Here is a 17,448-nt window from a genome sequence, read left to right on the forward strand (position 1 = left end):
TATAGAATAAATTTTCATTTTTTTGTTCAACAATAAATGTGAATTCTTCTTCATGGAAAAATAAGACATCCCCTGAAAATAAGACCTAGCGCATCTTTGGGAGTAAAAAATAATATAAGACACTGTCTTATTTTCGGGGAAACACGGTAGTATACATATAACAAAATAGACACAAGACATTAACTGGAGATCATCACTTTTTAGACCTCACATTTTCTGCCCTTTTTACTGCAAGTGTGCTACAGTAAAATTCTCTCTTCATTTCCAACAGCCAATTTCTTGTATTTTATGTTACCATTGAGAATGCACAGTTGTTACATCATCCTGGTCGGTATCTATCTAATCATCAAAGTAGTACGCCAGGCATGCAAGCGAGGTTGCTTAAAAACATTATTTTTAAAACATCCGTTGCTTCCACAACTGAGATAACACTCAAGATTAAAAATTCCTGCTTGGGTGCTCCTCCATTAAAAAAAAGGGGGGGAAAGATAGGTGTGAGAAGATGCGAGTAAAATGCAATTGGGGTTTCAACAGTGGAGAAATGGAAAAAGACATCCAAACAGACTCCTTTAATATTGTGCTGTAACAGTACGGTGAAAGCTATGGGGCAGAAACATCTTGATATGATAATGAAATTGGAAGATAAAGGAAGCTTCCCAATAACCTTATCCATGGTCCCCCTTGTCTGATGTTCTCCACCTTCTCTACCAAAAATGAAATGAGAATGGTTGATGGGACACTTATGAGAACCACATCTCATAACAACCATGGGGGGGAGGAGAGTAAAAATGCTGCTCCTCTCCAATGAAATGTTCTTTCAGTTCCCCAATGTCTAGCATTGAGTAGCTTTAATTGAGCATTATTTGGGTATCCACAAAAAAAGGTAAGGAAAGTTATCAAAGGAATGGGAGTGCAGCAAACAGAAGCATTCTAGATCTGAAATATTTTCAATGTCCTATTCTCTGCCAAGCCAGAAATGTGAGGGCCGACAGAACATTTTACTTGGCACTGCCTTATTTTGGCTTCTTGTAGCTACATCCCTGACCACACCTATGATATGCCCAGAAGCACAAGCAGAATAGCACTACAAACAAAATAATTGAGACACTGACAGACATAGCTACATCTCCTGATACTAACACACACTTGCACCAAATACAGTACTTTTCAGTAATGCAGCCCCCTGCAACACAGCCAGATGCCTGCCACTGCATGTCCAGCTACAGGGAAGAGAACTAAATGCATCTCCATTCATTTATCCCCTTGGCTACACAGAAATTGCCAGGTATGCGTGTGCACTGCTTAAAAGGTAGTTTTCTAAGGTAGTTTGACTATAGTATATGCAATAGCTGTACAAGTGAATTGCAGTGCCATAAGCCAGACCCATGACATAATTCCTTAACAGGATGCTAGCCAGGTTTGTTTGTTAGCAGCAACAACATTGTGTGAAAGCCCCATCCCTGCCTCCACGAATGTTCTTCGATCTCTATTCCAATGTAAACAAATGGTGTGGCAAAAACTTGTCAGACTATCATGAGAGAGAGCAGTATGAACTGGAATTTTTTTTAAAGCTTTACCCCTTCAGTAAACCCTACTCAAAAGCTGAGCCTGGGCCACTTTACAGTCATATAAAACATAAACTACTTGCTTAATGATTTTTGTTGTTGTGAAGTGAATGAACCTGTTCAGCACTTTGTGTATGCTGAATAAATGTTAAACATGTCTAGATTACCATACCATTTAAAAAACCTTTGAATTTTAGTAGAATTGTGGGAGACTGGCAATTAACTATATCTATGGCCACTTGCTGCAATTGCCTCTCTCTCTGCTTGAATATCACCATGGAGTGCCAGCCAATGGCTTAGAGACCAGCACCATTTCAAGGACTACTACTTTGTGTAGTCTAGCAATCTTTGGACTGGTGCTGGGTTCCAAGTCACTGATTTCTACTCCATGGTGAGGTTTAACTAGTAGGAGATGAGCAGCATGTAGATTTTGCAACTTCTCCTTGCAGGATTTGCACCTTCTTTCCCTGATAGCCATCTTGCCGTCCATCACAGAGATGGTGGAAAAATGCTTCACTATTATTAATGGCACTGGGATAATGATCTTGACTAAATTCTAGAGTTGGGGAAAGTTCTTATTTCTCTTTCCCCAGTGCTTTTAACATGGAAAAATGTGATCCAAGATAGGATGATGGTGGTGGATAAGGCCTTCCTTCCCTTGTCCTCAGTGGATAGAAAGAGAGCATTTAAATATGCCCACCCACCTCTGTTCTATTCTTGGCACACATTTGAATATTCTTTCATAAGAGTTCTGACCTCGCCATGTAAAAATGGTCACATGGAATATATGATGCAATACGCTATATAATTTAAAAAGGAATGGGATATCTTCCACCTACACCATTAAAACACTTTGGTTTCACTTTAACTCTCATGACTGTATCCAGTAGAATTCTGGGATTTGTAGTCTGGTGAGTCACTAGGGTTCTGGGGAAAGAATTCTAATACCCCATAAAACTAGGATTTTGCAGGACATAGCCATGGAAGCTAAAGTGATATCAACATGCTATAATGATGTAGTATAAAAGAGTATGTTTCGCTTAACTTGATTTTTCTGATTAAGACAAACAGATGGGTCTATCTTGATACATAATTTGGTCATGGAACTGTGTCAATTATATTTCTATGATACAGCATTTAAGAATGGAGATAAATTACAGACATCGAAAAATGAAATTAATTTATTATGAGCTGGTATCTCCAGCTTTATATTGTGCAGGATTCTCTTAAAATCCTACTTTTAAAAATCCTAGTTTTTGGTCTATATCTGTATGCTTTTACCTTGATCCAACAAGCAAGATCTTAATGGATTAGATTCCTCATGGGAAGATGGCCCACAGAGTTTGTTGTACAATGCGCAGTGGAGAGTACAAGTCTGTTAGGTATAATTCCCTTGAGGTGTGCTTTTCTGTGGCTCCAGGTACATCTACACTGTATAATTATTGCAGTTTTAACTGCCATGGCTCAATTCTATGGAATTGTGAGAGATGTAGTTTTACAAGGTTGTAAGTGTTTTCTGTCAAAAACAGCTATGTCTTTGTGTGATATATGATGTTATTTTATGTGATGTGTTTAATAATGTTTAATGTTTTATTAGGGGAGGGTCAACTTTGATGTTTTATGCTGTTTTTATAGAAATAAATAAATAAATAAATAAGTGCTGGTGCTTCCTCAAATTACAAACTCCTTAATAACATAGCATTAGTTAACAATAGGGAGGATGGCTAGGGGAGCACAATCAGCTCAAAAAAGGAAAGAAGAAGGGGAGAGAAAAAGGGAGGGAAGAAGGAGAGTAGAGACCAAATTATAAGTCCACTAAATAAAACAGTAGGTAAAGGTAAAGGTTTTCCCCTGACATTAAGTCTAGTTGCGTCTGACTGCGGGTTGTTGCTCATCTCCATTTCTAAGCCAAAGAGCACATGCACCACTAAAGAACAGAAAGCTCTCTGAGGAGACTAAGGTCCCTTCTACATAGCTGTATAAAATCCACATTATCTGCAATGTAGACTAAAATAATCCAGCTCAAATCAGATAATGTGGATTTTATGCTCTGATAACCTGGATTATCTGACAGTGTAGAAGGGGCCAAAGCTAGAAAAAGAGCTAAGCTAGTTTCAGTTTTAGTTGACATGTGAGAATAAGTAAAGGAAGGTAATGGTGAACCCAGTCTGAACAAATCTGGCCATGACATTTGGGTCAGAGTTTTTGACATAGGGAGATCCACCCCCCAGCGGCTGTCATGTTCAATTACTGAAGTGTATGGAAAGTGTTAAGAAACCAAGTGGGGGAGAGATGGGCAGATGGGCAGACATTGTCCCCTTTGCTCATGGGGGCTGTTTTGAATGTGATTTTCCAGCTTCTTGGCAGGTGGTTGGACTGGATGGCCCGTGAGGTCTCTTCCAACTCTATGATCCTATAACCCATTGCACCACCACGGCTCCTGTCCATAATTGCCAAGATTGTCAGTCAAGGATTCTCCCCATCAGGGTTTCCTGACACTAAAAAACATGTTTTTTTAAAATCTTTTTTTTTCAAATGACTTTGAATATTATTTCCATCCCCGTGAAAGAATCCTGTCTGTCACAGCTTGCAATTGTCCTCACCTACTTATAAAGCATTAGCATGATTTTGTGTTTGCATGTTTGATCATTGGGATGTAAACAAAAATTTAAATACCAAGTCTGATTGCTGAAGGGCATATTATGAAAGGGCAAAGTCTTAATTGCAGGAACGCATCTTCCCTTTAATTCCAATTAAGCCCAAGCCACCGGAAAGTCAAAATAAGTACCTGTAACGCCTACTACCTATCTCCACTAGGGATGAAGAAAAGGTACAGAATGGCTGAGAGCAACTCAGTGCCATCCATGATCCACACTAAAAAGGATGTGATACAAAAGCATTACTGTATATACCCATGTAGAACCTGGGTCAATTTAGGCCACATTTACATTACCATTATAATGCATATTGAACTGCATTATATGGTCATATAATCCAGTTCAATACAGTTAAACTGCATTATATGAGTCTATACCAACCATATAGTGCAGTTCAATCTGCATTATAATAGTAGTGTAGATGGGGCCTGAATCACAGGTCAATATAAGTACTTGTTGTTAACTCTTATATGAAAGGGAACCATCCCCTTCTCCGAGCACAGTGGCAAAAAACAAGAGCTGTATTTTGGGAGAACCCAAAAGAAGTAATGACCCCCTTCTACTTTCTCCACTGCAATGCCATAGTGAGAGTTAGGTAATACATGTTGTTGCTGTTGTTGTTATTGTTGTTGCTGAGGCCTATTTGAATGCCTGGGTGGGGAAATGGTGGCAGAGGCCCTTCCCCCTCTTTGAGGAATGGCCCTCGGCTTATCTATATGTCACAGCAAAAACTCTATTTTTGGTATCAAAATCTGCCCTCGACTAATAAATGTGGTTGACTTAAACATACACATATAAAGAGAGTAATTGCAAGGTTCCAGCAACTATACAGCATGACTGAGCTTCCAAATTTAACTAGAAAATTGTGGATGGCTTTCCTTTGAAATACAGGATCCTTTTTTGAGCTTAAATAATAATTCAGAGCAGCCTAAGTACAAGTAAGTAGTGACATATTAGATGAGAAAGACAAGAGAGCTCATTTGGGAATGCCTAGGAGTGGTCTGGCTCCAGCCTATGTATGGCAGCTAGGACAGTGAGTTGCTCAGACTGTCTTGACCTTGTGAGCTTCAAGCCTCAGCATCCAGCTAGTCTCTCCTTCTCCCATGGCACAGACATGTAACCTTGATGTGAAAAGTGATCTTGTCTTTTCAATTGTCTTATCTTCCCCAAAAACATTTACATGCTTGTCCATGCATACTGTAAAGCAGCCAATACAGTTTCAGCCAATAATCTTCAATTGGATCCAGAAAGGCAGGTGGACAGGAATGGTGGAGGGTGTTCAAAGGCAAACTGGACACTCTGATATGTATGTGTCTCCAGGCTTACACACTGGCACATAAGACACACATCTACTTTGTGGTTACAGTGATGGCTTTCTCTGAGGGCAAAACAAGGTAAAAGAGCACCGCGCACACACACACACACACACACACACATGTCTATATAGTATAATGGGTGCTGGCTGGGCAAACCTGCCTAACATAAAGAGAGGCAAGAGGAATAATCAAGAAATGTCGACCATGTGCACAAAGAGAAGTAGTGAATTCTAGCTGTGAGGGAGCTGTTTCTTCAAGAATTGTACAGACTCCTACAGTTTGTCATTTGAAAGTGAGACCTGAAGGTTTCCCTTCCTTGTTCCTTGCCAGCAGAAGTGTCAGGAAACCTCCTTCACCACCTCCCTCCCTCCCTCCCTCCCTGCCAACCTTTTCACCATTCAGGCTGTGCAGGCAGGCCAGCATGCTGTCTGTGGCTCCCTTTGCATTCAGGGCACGTCTGGAAAGCTCCTTTAAGTAATAGTGCAGGGAGGGACTTCCTAATCAAGAAGCAAATACTGCGAGGCATACTAATGAGACACACCGCTGCTAAGAATGCAGCAGGCAGCAAGAGGCAATGCTCCTGAACTGGTCCTCATATGTTATGTGAAGAAAACTTTTTAGGTGTTTTTGAAAAGGGGTGACAGGAGAAAAATTAAAGCAGGCAACACTCCCTGCATTCTCAGTTGGTTCAGTCTGGAGAGGTTACCTAGATATGCAGATCTGCCCTTCACTTCTGAAAGTCATGGTCCAACCCGAGGACATGTGAAAGAAGAGACTCGTGCATTTGTGCTGGCAGCACCCTATTGCTCAGGAGAAACAGCCCCCCATTGGGAAGACTTCCTTTACTGTAAAAGTTGCACAATACCCCAAGGTAGCTTATAGTAAAAATATTCAGCAATAGGTCTTTATGGCTCTGTGAATTAACCTTTCCAAGGTCTGCTTGGCCATAGTCTTCAAGCACATCTTCCAACCTATATGCAAGCTCAAAGAACCTATTTGATATTTTGCAGGAAAACAGAGCACCAAGTTGACCTGGGAGATGCCAGGTTGCTACTCTCAGTAGCAGCCACACATCTTTTGTAACTTCAATTTTGCCCTTGAGCCTTTTTGTTTTGCTCTTTATTCTGTTCAAAAGATATTGCAAGATTTGAAATGCTTCATTTATTTTTACCTTCATGTCTCAAATAGACATCCTCATCGGCTGATCACTTTTGAGGAAACCCTCCACCATAACCTGAAAATTCCTCAAGGACACTACAATACCTTGAGTCACTAAGAACCCATCTATGATGGTGTGGAATACACACATAACATTCCCTCTGAAGATAGTGGTGTGGGATACAACATCTGGGTAATTCAATGAACTCAAACACTTGGGCTTTGAACAACGATGACTATCCCCAGTAAGAAATCTTTTTCACAGGGTTGTTGTGTATTTTCTGTATGGCTGTATGGCCATGTTCCAGAATTATTTTCTCCTGACGTTTCACCCACATCCTCTGAGGATTCCTGCCTTAGATGTGGGTGAAACTTCAGAAGAGAATACTTCTGGAACATGGCCATATAGCCTGGAAAACACACAATAACCCTGTGATTCCAGCCATGAAAGCCTTTGACAACACAGTCTTGTTCACACATATGACTTCTTCACTTGTGAGAACCACACAAAGTCCAAAAACCTCTATTAGTATTAATCATACTGCATAGATTATCATTCATCTATGCTATCACAACAGTATTTTCTCCCACCATTACAATCTTAGAAATCATTAGTCTATCATATATTAACACGTTCACTGTGGTTTTGTCCATCTGTGCTCAGTCTACTAATTCCTTAAGACAAAAAGTTCTGAATGAAGTCTTCTCATACACAATGAAAAACCTAGCATATACAGTGTAATTTCAGTGCAATCCATAGAGTAACTTAGAATCATAGAATCATTGGATGAGACCACACGGGCCATCTAGTCCAACCTACTGCCGTGCAGGAAAAGCACTATCCCTGATAGATGGCCACCCAGCCTCTGTTTAAGAGCTTCCAAGGAAGGAGCTTCCACCCCATTCCAAGGCATAGAGTTCCACTGCTGAACAGCTCTTACAGCCAGAAGTGGAACTCTATCCCTTGGAGTGTAGTGGAAGCTCCTTATGTACACTTAAGTGTAATAAAACCTAAAGGAACCAAATATCTGGTATCTGAATTGTAACTGTTGTATTGAAGCAGCTTTTCTCAAGTCACCAGTGCCCAAATGACAGACTTTGAAAACATTTATTTTAAAATGCTTGTATTCTGAAACAATAAAACTGCAATAATAGAATCTGCAAGTACATCAACAAGCTGAGATGTAAAAGATCAAGGTGCTGAAAGGTGCCAACAGACTAAAATGGCAGTGGCATTCCAAAAGTTGGGAACATTGCTGACTTTGGGTGTTGTGTATCCATCCCCCCCATTCCCAATTTATTAACATGTTATCCAAACTGGGACAAAAGCTGTATTGCAAATACCTGCTTCCAAAAGCTTTCAGGTATTATGTGTACAAATTTCCAAGAGAAATATGGATAAGGGAGAGAAGGCAAACTCACACAAAGACAATAGTTCCATCTAACAGGAGTTCCACTTGAATGCCAGTGCCTAAGATATACAATTTTATCAGACACCAATAATGAAGCACTAGAGAATACGAAAAGGACAGAAGCAACAAGATATGGTAAAGCTCAGTTGCAAACAACTCAGCATGTCCTTGGTTGAGTTTTCTCTGCTGTTTTAGGATATTTTCCTCAAATTCAAGAATGCACAACAAATGGGAACGGCATGGATGCTGAGAAAACTCCACCATCAATTAACATCCTTGTTTCAGGAGGCAAAAAGAAGGACTTTTGTTCTCATCTCAGAAAACTGTGAGCAGGTTGGGAAGCAGCAGGGAGCAGGACTGCAAACTGCAAATGCATTTCAGACAGGATGTACTTGTTACATACAGATCCAAAATGCTGAGTTCATGCTCCATCCTTAAAGTGATGGTGGACAAGAATGCAACAGTATCCCAAAAAAATGTGTGTGCCCATGTGTCCAGGCTCAACAATTTATGTATGTATGCATGTATTCATATGTCTGTGTGTGTGTGCGGGCGGTGGATCCAAAAGGTACCAAATTTTTTTAAAAAATAGTTCTAGGTGGCAGCACAATGTTATTGGCTAGGAGTATAATATTATGTACAGATCAAAACTATCAAAACGTATAGAATCACTTCGGTACAGGGCTTGGAAATTGCATTTTATAACAAAAGAACACATATCGTCAGCATATTTTTTCTGTAAAATTTGTTCAGATGGATTTGGTACCTTTTGGAAATAAACTCCACATCTCTCTCTCTCTCTCTCTGTGTGTGTGTGTGTGTATGTGTATATATATATATATATATATATATATATATGCACAGGCAGTCCACAGTTACGTACAAGATAGATTCTATAGGTTTGTTTTTAAGTTGAATTTGCCTGTAAGTTGGATCAGGTACATTTTTAAATGTAACTTCAGCCAAATATATGTATTGTTTAGCTTTGAATAGCATAGAAAAGGGTTAACACCCCTGTGGTGTTTGTTTTACTGTCTGTGTCCCTGTTCAGAAGATTTCACCTCACTTTGTGTCCCTGTGAGAATTGAATTTTGAAAAATTTGGCTTGTTGTATAAACAAGGATAGGTGAGAAAGCTTCAGTTGAGATACCTTTCCCCCATGATAATAACGTTCATGGGTGAATTTCCCTTATTTCTCTCACTTCTTGTTCAAATCTGGATCGAATTCACAAGACAGGGTAAGCTCCCATCTGTCAGCTCTAGCTTGCAGGGACATGAGAGTAGCCTCCCAGCAGTATGGTAACACATCTGGGCATCCCCTGGGCAACATCTTTGCAGACGGCCAAAATTCTCACACCAGAAGCAACTTGCAGTATGTTCTCAAGTTGCTTCAGACATGATTTAAAAAACCTATTTGTAAATATGAGTTGTTTATAAGCTGGATGTTTGTAACTCAGGGACTGTCTGTACATTAATGTTCCTGGATACACATACACACTTTTTGGGATGCTTGCCTAAGGATAAGACCTGCATCTTAGCGCAGAGCAGTGAGTAAAATCCTTACAGCAACACCTTACAGGACATAGACAACCCTCCCTTTGCTGGGTGACTCCCCAAGGAAATGGGGGAAGCAGGTTCTACATATCTTCAGCATGGTTAAGTTTAAACTTTGATGAAATTTAATTGAAAAATAGAAAGATCAGTGTTCGATATGTATTTTAAAAAAGAAACAAAAATGAGCAATAGGAGCACCCACATTCCACTTGCCCTCAAAACAGCTCCCCAACTGTTTACAACAGGGCACTGATACATTTCACATTAAAATGAGAAGACTGCTAACATCTTGTTGGCGCACTCGGCTACTGCTTCCATTTTTTCAAGGATTGGGTGCAGTGTAATGAGAAAAAGCAGACAAAATCAGCTGGCTCCAAAGCCCCACTTCTTTCACAGCAATGCTTGCTACAGCCTTTTTCCTTTTGTTAACACTGCCTATCCTGGCAGAATGAACCAACAGAATTCCATCCAAAATTTGATTGCATATCTATGCAAACATATATGCTGCCTTGATTGTGTTTTGTTTTGAAGGTGGTTAGTTGGAAGCATGATTGGAAAGGCAGGGCCAACACTGTAATCAGCCTCCAGCTTGCTGGAGTGGATGGGTGTAAGGTAAATTGCATAGACTATTACACTACAGGAAAAGAACCTATTTGCGGTCATTGACAAAAAACAAAACAAAACCCTGATTTCACTCTGATATTTTCTTTTTACAAATCAGAACAGGGTGCTTCAGCTTTCATGCTAGGGCTACTCATACTCTTTCAGTCTTCAATCCCCTCTCCTTTCACATTAGTGAGGAAAAAATCTAAGCATTCTGGCTTCTTTGACACTGCCTAATGACCACTAGGCAGTGCTGCTTCTATCAGAATGAAAATAAATAACAAGAACCCATACAAGTTTAAAAAGCAGCTACTCACCCTGTGAGAACCACCACAAAGTCCATCACATTCCAGCCATTCCTTAGGTAGGAGCCTTTGTGGAAAGCAAATCCTAAGGCAATAATTTTAATTCCAGCTTCGAAACAAAATATTCCAATGAAGTACGGTTCTGTGTCATCCTACAAAAACATACAGAGGAGGAAATGTTATTTATTATTTACTAATTATATTTTTCCAAAAGAAATCCTAGTCTTTTTCCATGTCATCATACATCATACATCCCTCCATTTCATCCTCGTGACAATTCAGTAAGGCAGTGGTTCTTAACCTGGGGTCCCCAGATGTTTTTGGCCTAAAACTCCCAGAAATCCTAGCCAGTTTACCAGCTGTTAGAATTTCTGGGAGTTGACGCCCAGAACATCTGGGGACCCCAAGTTAAGAACCACTGCAGTAAGGTAAGCTTGGCTGAAAAATAAACCGCCTGGTTCAGGATCACCAACAGACCTGAAGAGTGAGGATTGCTCTCCATAGACCATGCCTGAGGCTGCAGCTGTGTATAAATATATGCTGGGGTGACCTTTATTTTTCATAAAACACTTCCAGAGCATCAGATAAGCAAGTTCTGCAAAATGTTGCAAAACACAATTTTCTGCCATTCATAGGATATGCAATCTGACTGTGGCAATTATAGTCATGACAGTATCTATGCAACTAAAGCTGTAGCCCTGTCCATACTTATCTAGGAGACTGTTTCTCTGAGCTCATGCATTTTATATCACTGCTTAAAACACTCTCTTTAAAATTACATTATGGAAACAAATCTGCTTGGTGAGGCGATTGGTGAGCCAATCCTGTGATACTGTTGTGTGTGTTCTAGTCATTTCTTACTTATGACAACCCTAAAGTGATCCCATCACAGGGTTTTCTTAGCAAGATTTGTTCAGAGGGGTTGGCTTTTGCTTTTGTCTGAGGCTGACTGGCCCAAGGTCACCTAGTGGGTTTCCATGGCTGAGCAGGAATTCAAATCCTGGTCTCCAGTCATAATCCAATGCTTTATAGAAGGCATTGGATTATGCCTTATACTGCCTTACAGAAAGGAAGGCAGGATTTGGCTGCCATTCTGGAATCTTCTTGGAGAATTTAGCTCTACCCAAAGGATGTTTTAAGAGGAAGAGAAGACTACTTACCAATCGTTCTGACATTGGTGTCTTGTCATCATCAGGCAGATGCTGCTCCAGAGCAAGGACAATGCAGTTTGCTATGATGGTTGCTAAAATCATGTATTCAAAAGGAGTGAGGCAGAGTTAAGGAAAATCTGTCATATAATGTAATGTGTGAGCGATGGCCAAAACAAAGAGGACTCTTAAGCATTCTCACACATATTCAGTTTACTACAGATTAGTTAACATGCTGAAAAATGATATAAACACCTTCTAGCTTGGATTGTTTTGCCAGAGAACTCAGGTTATTGGGTTGTTTAAAAGTGCTACAAACAAACAGTGTCAAGTTTGTAAAACATCCTTCTTTTAACTTGATTGAAAGGCACAGAAAATGGGAACACAGGCTTGAGTACGATGTGGAAGCAGCCTAATGAGTGAAAAGTACAGGGAACTGAAACTACCGGATCCAAGTGAATGCAGATTCAGGGAGCAAAAAGCACACTGGAGAAGTTGCATTTAGATCGCTGTCCTTCAAGTCGAATCTGATATATGGCCAACCTCTCATAGGATTTTCTTGAGAAGACTTTATGCCACTGCCTTCCACTGAAGTTGAGAGTTTGTGACTTACTCAAGTTTACCAAGTGGGTTCCCTTGGCTGAAGATTGAAAGAAGGATACTCCAGAATTCAATCCACTACACCAGCTCCTCTTGCAGAAATTTCTTGGGGAGCATAATAGTACATAGTCCATGACCGCAAACCTAGAACTGCCTTGACTGTACACTTGTTTAGGAACTGTAACTATTCCTGGTTCTCTGATAAGATCAACTGTATGACATTGCTCATGTTTACTCAATCCATACCATGCATTTTCTAAAGTACAGCCAAAGAATCATGTGTGAAGGAAGCCTTATAAGATTTTTTTTTGAAGGGCCTTCCATACTGGAGATAATCATTCATTATCTGACAATTGAGAGATGAGCATCTGATGATGCTAAAAAAATCAGTACAACACATTTACCAACTATAGTTTGTACCTAACTTGTGAATAATGTACCTATCATGTTAATTTGTACCAGCCCCCGCTGCTGCACTGGGTTAAACCCTTGTACCGGCAGGGCTGCTGACTGACAGGTCAGCAGTTCGAATCCGGGGAGAGCAGGTGAGCTCCCTCTGTCAGTTCCAGTTCCCCATGTGGAGACATGTGAGAAGCCTCCCACAAGGATGGTAAAGCATCAAACATCCAGGCGTCCCATTGGCAACGTCCTTGCAGACGGCCAATTTTCTCAAACCAGAAGTGACTTGCTTATCATATTAATGAAAATATAAATAATAATATATATTGAGAGAGACAAGGGCTCAGGGAGAAAAAGAGGATGAGATCACAGGAATAACTTATTTTTCTGAGTGGGTGGTGAAGGAACAAATTGATGAGAACATTTGTGTGTATTTGTGAATGGCTGTATGAAGGTGCATGTGTTTATGTGCAGAGAGAGGTTTATGTTTTTAGGTTTACACATTTTAATATTGCAATAAATTGACTATTGGTCTGCAAACCCTCTCTCTCACGTTTACAAATCTAATATACTCATCAGAGCTAAATCAGCGACTATACCTTGCCCAATACCATCAGAATCTTATCTGTTCAGGTTGGAAATTCAATATTTTTGTCTTACCCAGTTATTTTCTAGGCTGTCATTCCTTTTTTCCAATCCTGTTCTTCATTTAAAGTTCAGCAACATGTAATATATTGTGGCTACCCATGTAATTTCTTCATAGAGCAACTAAAATCAACCTTATCACTGCATGAAAGCATAAAATGTGATTTACAGCACACCTCAATGAAATGAGATAGTGATGGTGAGCCTCCTTCACCCAGAAGACTACTAGACTTGCACTAAAATATGAATCAAATAATGCAGCCTCTTCTGAATCCTGATCTGAAAATTCTGGCATCCACTCCAACATCCAGCAAGTTTTATCAATACATCCCACTTATGGAATGCTTCGAAGAACAGAAAAGACAGCAAAAGAAAACATCAATTTCCATTATTAACCTTCACTCATATTCTCATGTGTATGTATAAAATACTTTACCTTACCATAATCATTTCAAACTGCCCCTAAGTTCTGCTTTCATTGCATCAATTTATTCAGGACTAATATTGAAGACATCTGTATAGAGGATATTTATCCCTGGGTCAAAGGAAATACTGTATATTAACTATTATTTTTTTTACAAAAAGAGTAATCTCTTTTTCTGAGTAGAGTGATGAAAAGCGAGTCTATTCTTTCTACTTCCTTTGATGTGATACTACTTCTGGCTTTTTTTTAAAATGCCGGATGGTAATATGGTGGTCATGGTACCCAGGGGTGGCTGGACTCCAGAGGTAGCTTTGGCATTTCCGCTTTCTGTTGAAATGATTCTCGACATATCTACAGGTCATATCAGAATTCATAACATTGATCCCAAAAACTTGCTGTCAACTTATACACAAGTATATACAGTAGGTTAAGGTTTTCCCCTGACATTAAGTCTAGTCGTGACCGACTCTGGGGGTTGGTGCTCATCTCCATTTCTAGGCCGAAGAGCCGGCGTTGTCTGTAGACACCTCCAAGGTCATGGCCACATGGAGCCCTGTTACCTTCCTGCTGGAGCGGTACCTGTTGATCTACTCACATTTGCATGTTTTCGAACTGCTAGGTTGGCAGAAGCTGGGGCTAACAGCAGGAGCTCACCCTGCTCCCCGCCAACCTTTTGGTCAGCAAGTTCAGCAGCTTAGCGGTTTATCTCACTGCGCAACCGGGGGCTCCAAGTATATACGGTAGCTTCCTATATATTTTTTCAGAATGATTAATCTCATTGCAAATAACACTGATTTTTTATGGCATCATTTTTATGTATGACTACATCCCTCTTTTCAGTTTATAAATATTTCCAAGATGGCTCACAACAAATAATAATACAGTAAAGAGACTCATAGAATATGATGTCCCCAAACACTATAATAAAGCAGGGTTACAGGTATGTGTCAAGTGGAAATTATCAGTTACAAGATATGTGAAAAAATGATTTTTACAGGAGAAATTCTGAAACACGCCTGTGGTGAACTCTTGAACTGTATACCTATTGCTAAACTAGACTTGTGGAGAATAAGAAGTTTCCAATCTTTCCAGCTTCAAAACAGAGAAACAAAGAAGTGAACCCTTGTGTTTGGTCAGACTTTAAATCAAATCCTACTGAAGGATAAGGGACATCCTTATGCTTCAGCACCATGGAAAGCTTTGGGGCAATGCATGAGGTCCCGCTGCTCTTGTGTTGGTTTCTTTCTCTTTTCCTTTGCTTTCTCTGCAGGGGGACAGGTAGAGAGTCTACTGCACCTTTGCAGGTGTTGGCAGGATGTCTTCTTGCAGAGAGAAAAGCAGCTCCTTTTAACAGTAATGTTAACTGGTTTACCAGGACAGGTGGCTCTCTTAGCTGAGTGCTAAATAAAGAGAATGCAATTGCCTCCATTTCTTTTTCTGTCAGAGATCTTGAGAGTTTAGCAGCAAGCACATCTTCTCCTCTACCTACACTCCCACGTTGTTCCTGTTGCATTTCTCTCTGGTAACTACAATTAACAAAATCCATGGATGCTTGATTCTCATTATATACAATGGCACATTAAAATTGTGTTTTCCATATAAAATGGCAGGATCGAAGTTTACTTTTCAGATTTCTTTAAACATTTTCAAGCCATGGATGACTGACTCAATGCATGATGGTTGCAGAATCCAAGAGGATGAAAAACCAACATAATAACTCTAACATCCCACCAGCCTCTATCCATCTCAACAACCTTGGGCAAAATTCAGCAGCTTAATGTAACAAATCAGAAGGTTTTCAAACCCATAAAAATGGGTGAGATTTTCTTCCAGCTAAAAGTGCAAAGGAAGACAGTCTAACAGATGCAGAGCCAGATCTTGAAAGGCCTGCAGCCTTGACAGAGCTGTGTGCATCAGTGGAACAGACAATAATAATTTGTGTATGGAACTTAAGTTCCTACAGTGTACATACTATGTTAGCTGAACTGACAAGATCGGAGTGCAAAGTTCTAAATACTATTAATGTTTTTCCTCCAGTTGGCAAAATAATTCCTTTCTAATTCTATTTCCTGTGTTAACACGGTGTAAAAGCAGGACTATGTCTGATCACAGCATTCATTTTAGAAGTGTGTGCTTAGTTGTAGTATACAGTACTTGTAAAATACATGTCTGTCCTGTATGTTGTTTTCAAGTCATCTGTTCACTGATGGTGATATTAATTCCTTTGGGTATTCATAGGCATGAATTACTGAGATGGTTTTGCCAGTTCCTTCCTCTAATGCAGTGATTCTCAACCTGTGAGTCCCCAGATGTTTTGGCCTTCAACTCCCAGAAATCCAAACAACTGGTAAACTTGCTGGGATTTTTGGGGGTTATAGGCCAAAACACCTGGGGACCCATAGGTTGAAAATCACTGCTCTAATGTATAGCCTACAATGCATGTTTTTTGTTGGCAGACTCACCTCCAAGTACTAGCCAGGGCCATCCCCACTTAGGTTCCAAGATCAAATGGGATCTAGTGCCGTAGGGCATTTAGGCCATAAATATGCATGAGTGCAATGCAATTCAGTAGAGTACATATGTGGCCTGGAAGAAGGCATCTCAAGGAATCTAATGCGGGGGAATTCAACACCACCCCTCCGTACCATATATGTTCCCAGTTGCTTCTTTCTTTCTTGGAAACTTGCTGGTGACTAGCAACTTATGACTGGTGGGTCAGCACACTGCATGGACCTCTGCTTTGGGCAGTATGTCCTTATAAGGGAAAATAAAAAGCAAAGTATGTAATCGTAGTCCTACCCATAAACCTGTGCATGAACTGGAACAGGGCTTCTGATTTGTAGGTTTCTTTCCTCTGTATCTCTTGGATTCCTGAATATATCAATTCCATCCATGGCGTCTGGAGATCCATTTCCCTTGATGGGACCCGTATGTAGGCCACAGGTGGAAGCAGCATCTGTGGTGTTTCATTAGGAGAGATGTGTGATATGCGTGCAGAATTGCATATTTGCAACTGAAGCGTTTCAGTATTCACAGCAGATTGTGAGCATCATTTATCATAGGTGTGTGTGTGTTGTGTGTGTGTGCTGGGTACAGCATATGTAAAGCCTTCGTTCCTGGATGTGTAGCACTGTGCTAGACTAAGTATGGGTTGTAATCCTTTTTGGAATGAAGAGGTTGCTACCAAATGCTGCCATACACATGTTGGTCTTGCACCGTACACTTCTGATCTCCATGACTGCATCATACCCCTTGCTCACCTGGGTAAGTGAAAGGGTGTCTGGAGCCTCATTTGAGTTGATGCATTACCAACAGCTTGATTTAGACTCAGAGATTTATATAGAAGCTGCAGTCTTCACCTCTTCCTGGCATTCCTCTCTTCTCCTCCCTCTCTCTCAAACTAGTCCTTCTCTCCACCTATGGAGGTATGCCTATTTTAGGTTTTCATAGAATCATAGAATCATAGACTCATAGAGTTGGAAGAGACCTCATGGGCCATCCAGTCCAACCCCCTGCCCAGAAGCAGGAAATCGCATTCAGAGCACCCCCGACAGATGGCCATCCAGCCTCTGCTTAAAAGCCTCCAAGGAAGGAGCCTCCACCACAGCCCGGGGGAGAGAGTTCCACTGTCGAACAGCCCTCACAGTGAGTGTCAGGACCCA

General features: G+C 40.5%; 1 protein-coding gene across 14 annotated transcripts in view; it reads right to left on the bottom strand.

Moving 5' to 3' along the window:
• The window catches only part of cacna1a (calcium voltage-gated channel subunit alpha1 A), a 389,802-nt gene that overhangs the window by 215,273 nt on the left and 157,081 nt on the right, over positions 1-17,448 (bottom strand). For all 14 annotated transcript variants that reach the window (XR_010003865.1, XM_062973920.1, XM_062973922.1 and 11 more), the window contains exons 4-5: positions 11,731-11,836; positions 10,583-10,722 (exon numbers count right to left, since the gene is read on the bottom strand). Coding sequence is in view for 13 of the 14 variants with exons in the window: in XM_062973920.1 (XP_062829990.1) it covers positions 10,583-10,722; positions 11,731-11,836 (246 nt within the window). In the remaining variant the exon portion in view is untranslated. The remainder of the gene's footprint in view (positions 1-10,582; positions 10,723-11,730; positions 11,837-17,448) is intronic.

Source organism: Anolis carolinensis, chromosome 2, assembly GCF_035594765.1.
Source record: "Anolis carolinensis isolate JA03-04 chromosome 2, rAnoCar3.1.pri, whole genome shotgun sequence".
Lineage (NCBI taxonomy): Eukaryota > Metazoa > Chordata > Lepidosauria > Squamata > Dactyloidae > Anolis > Anolis carolinensis.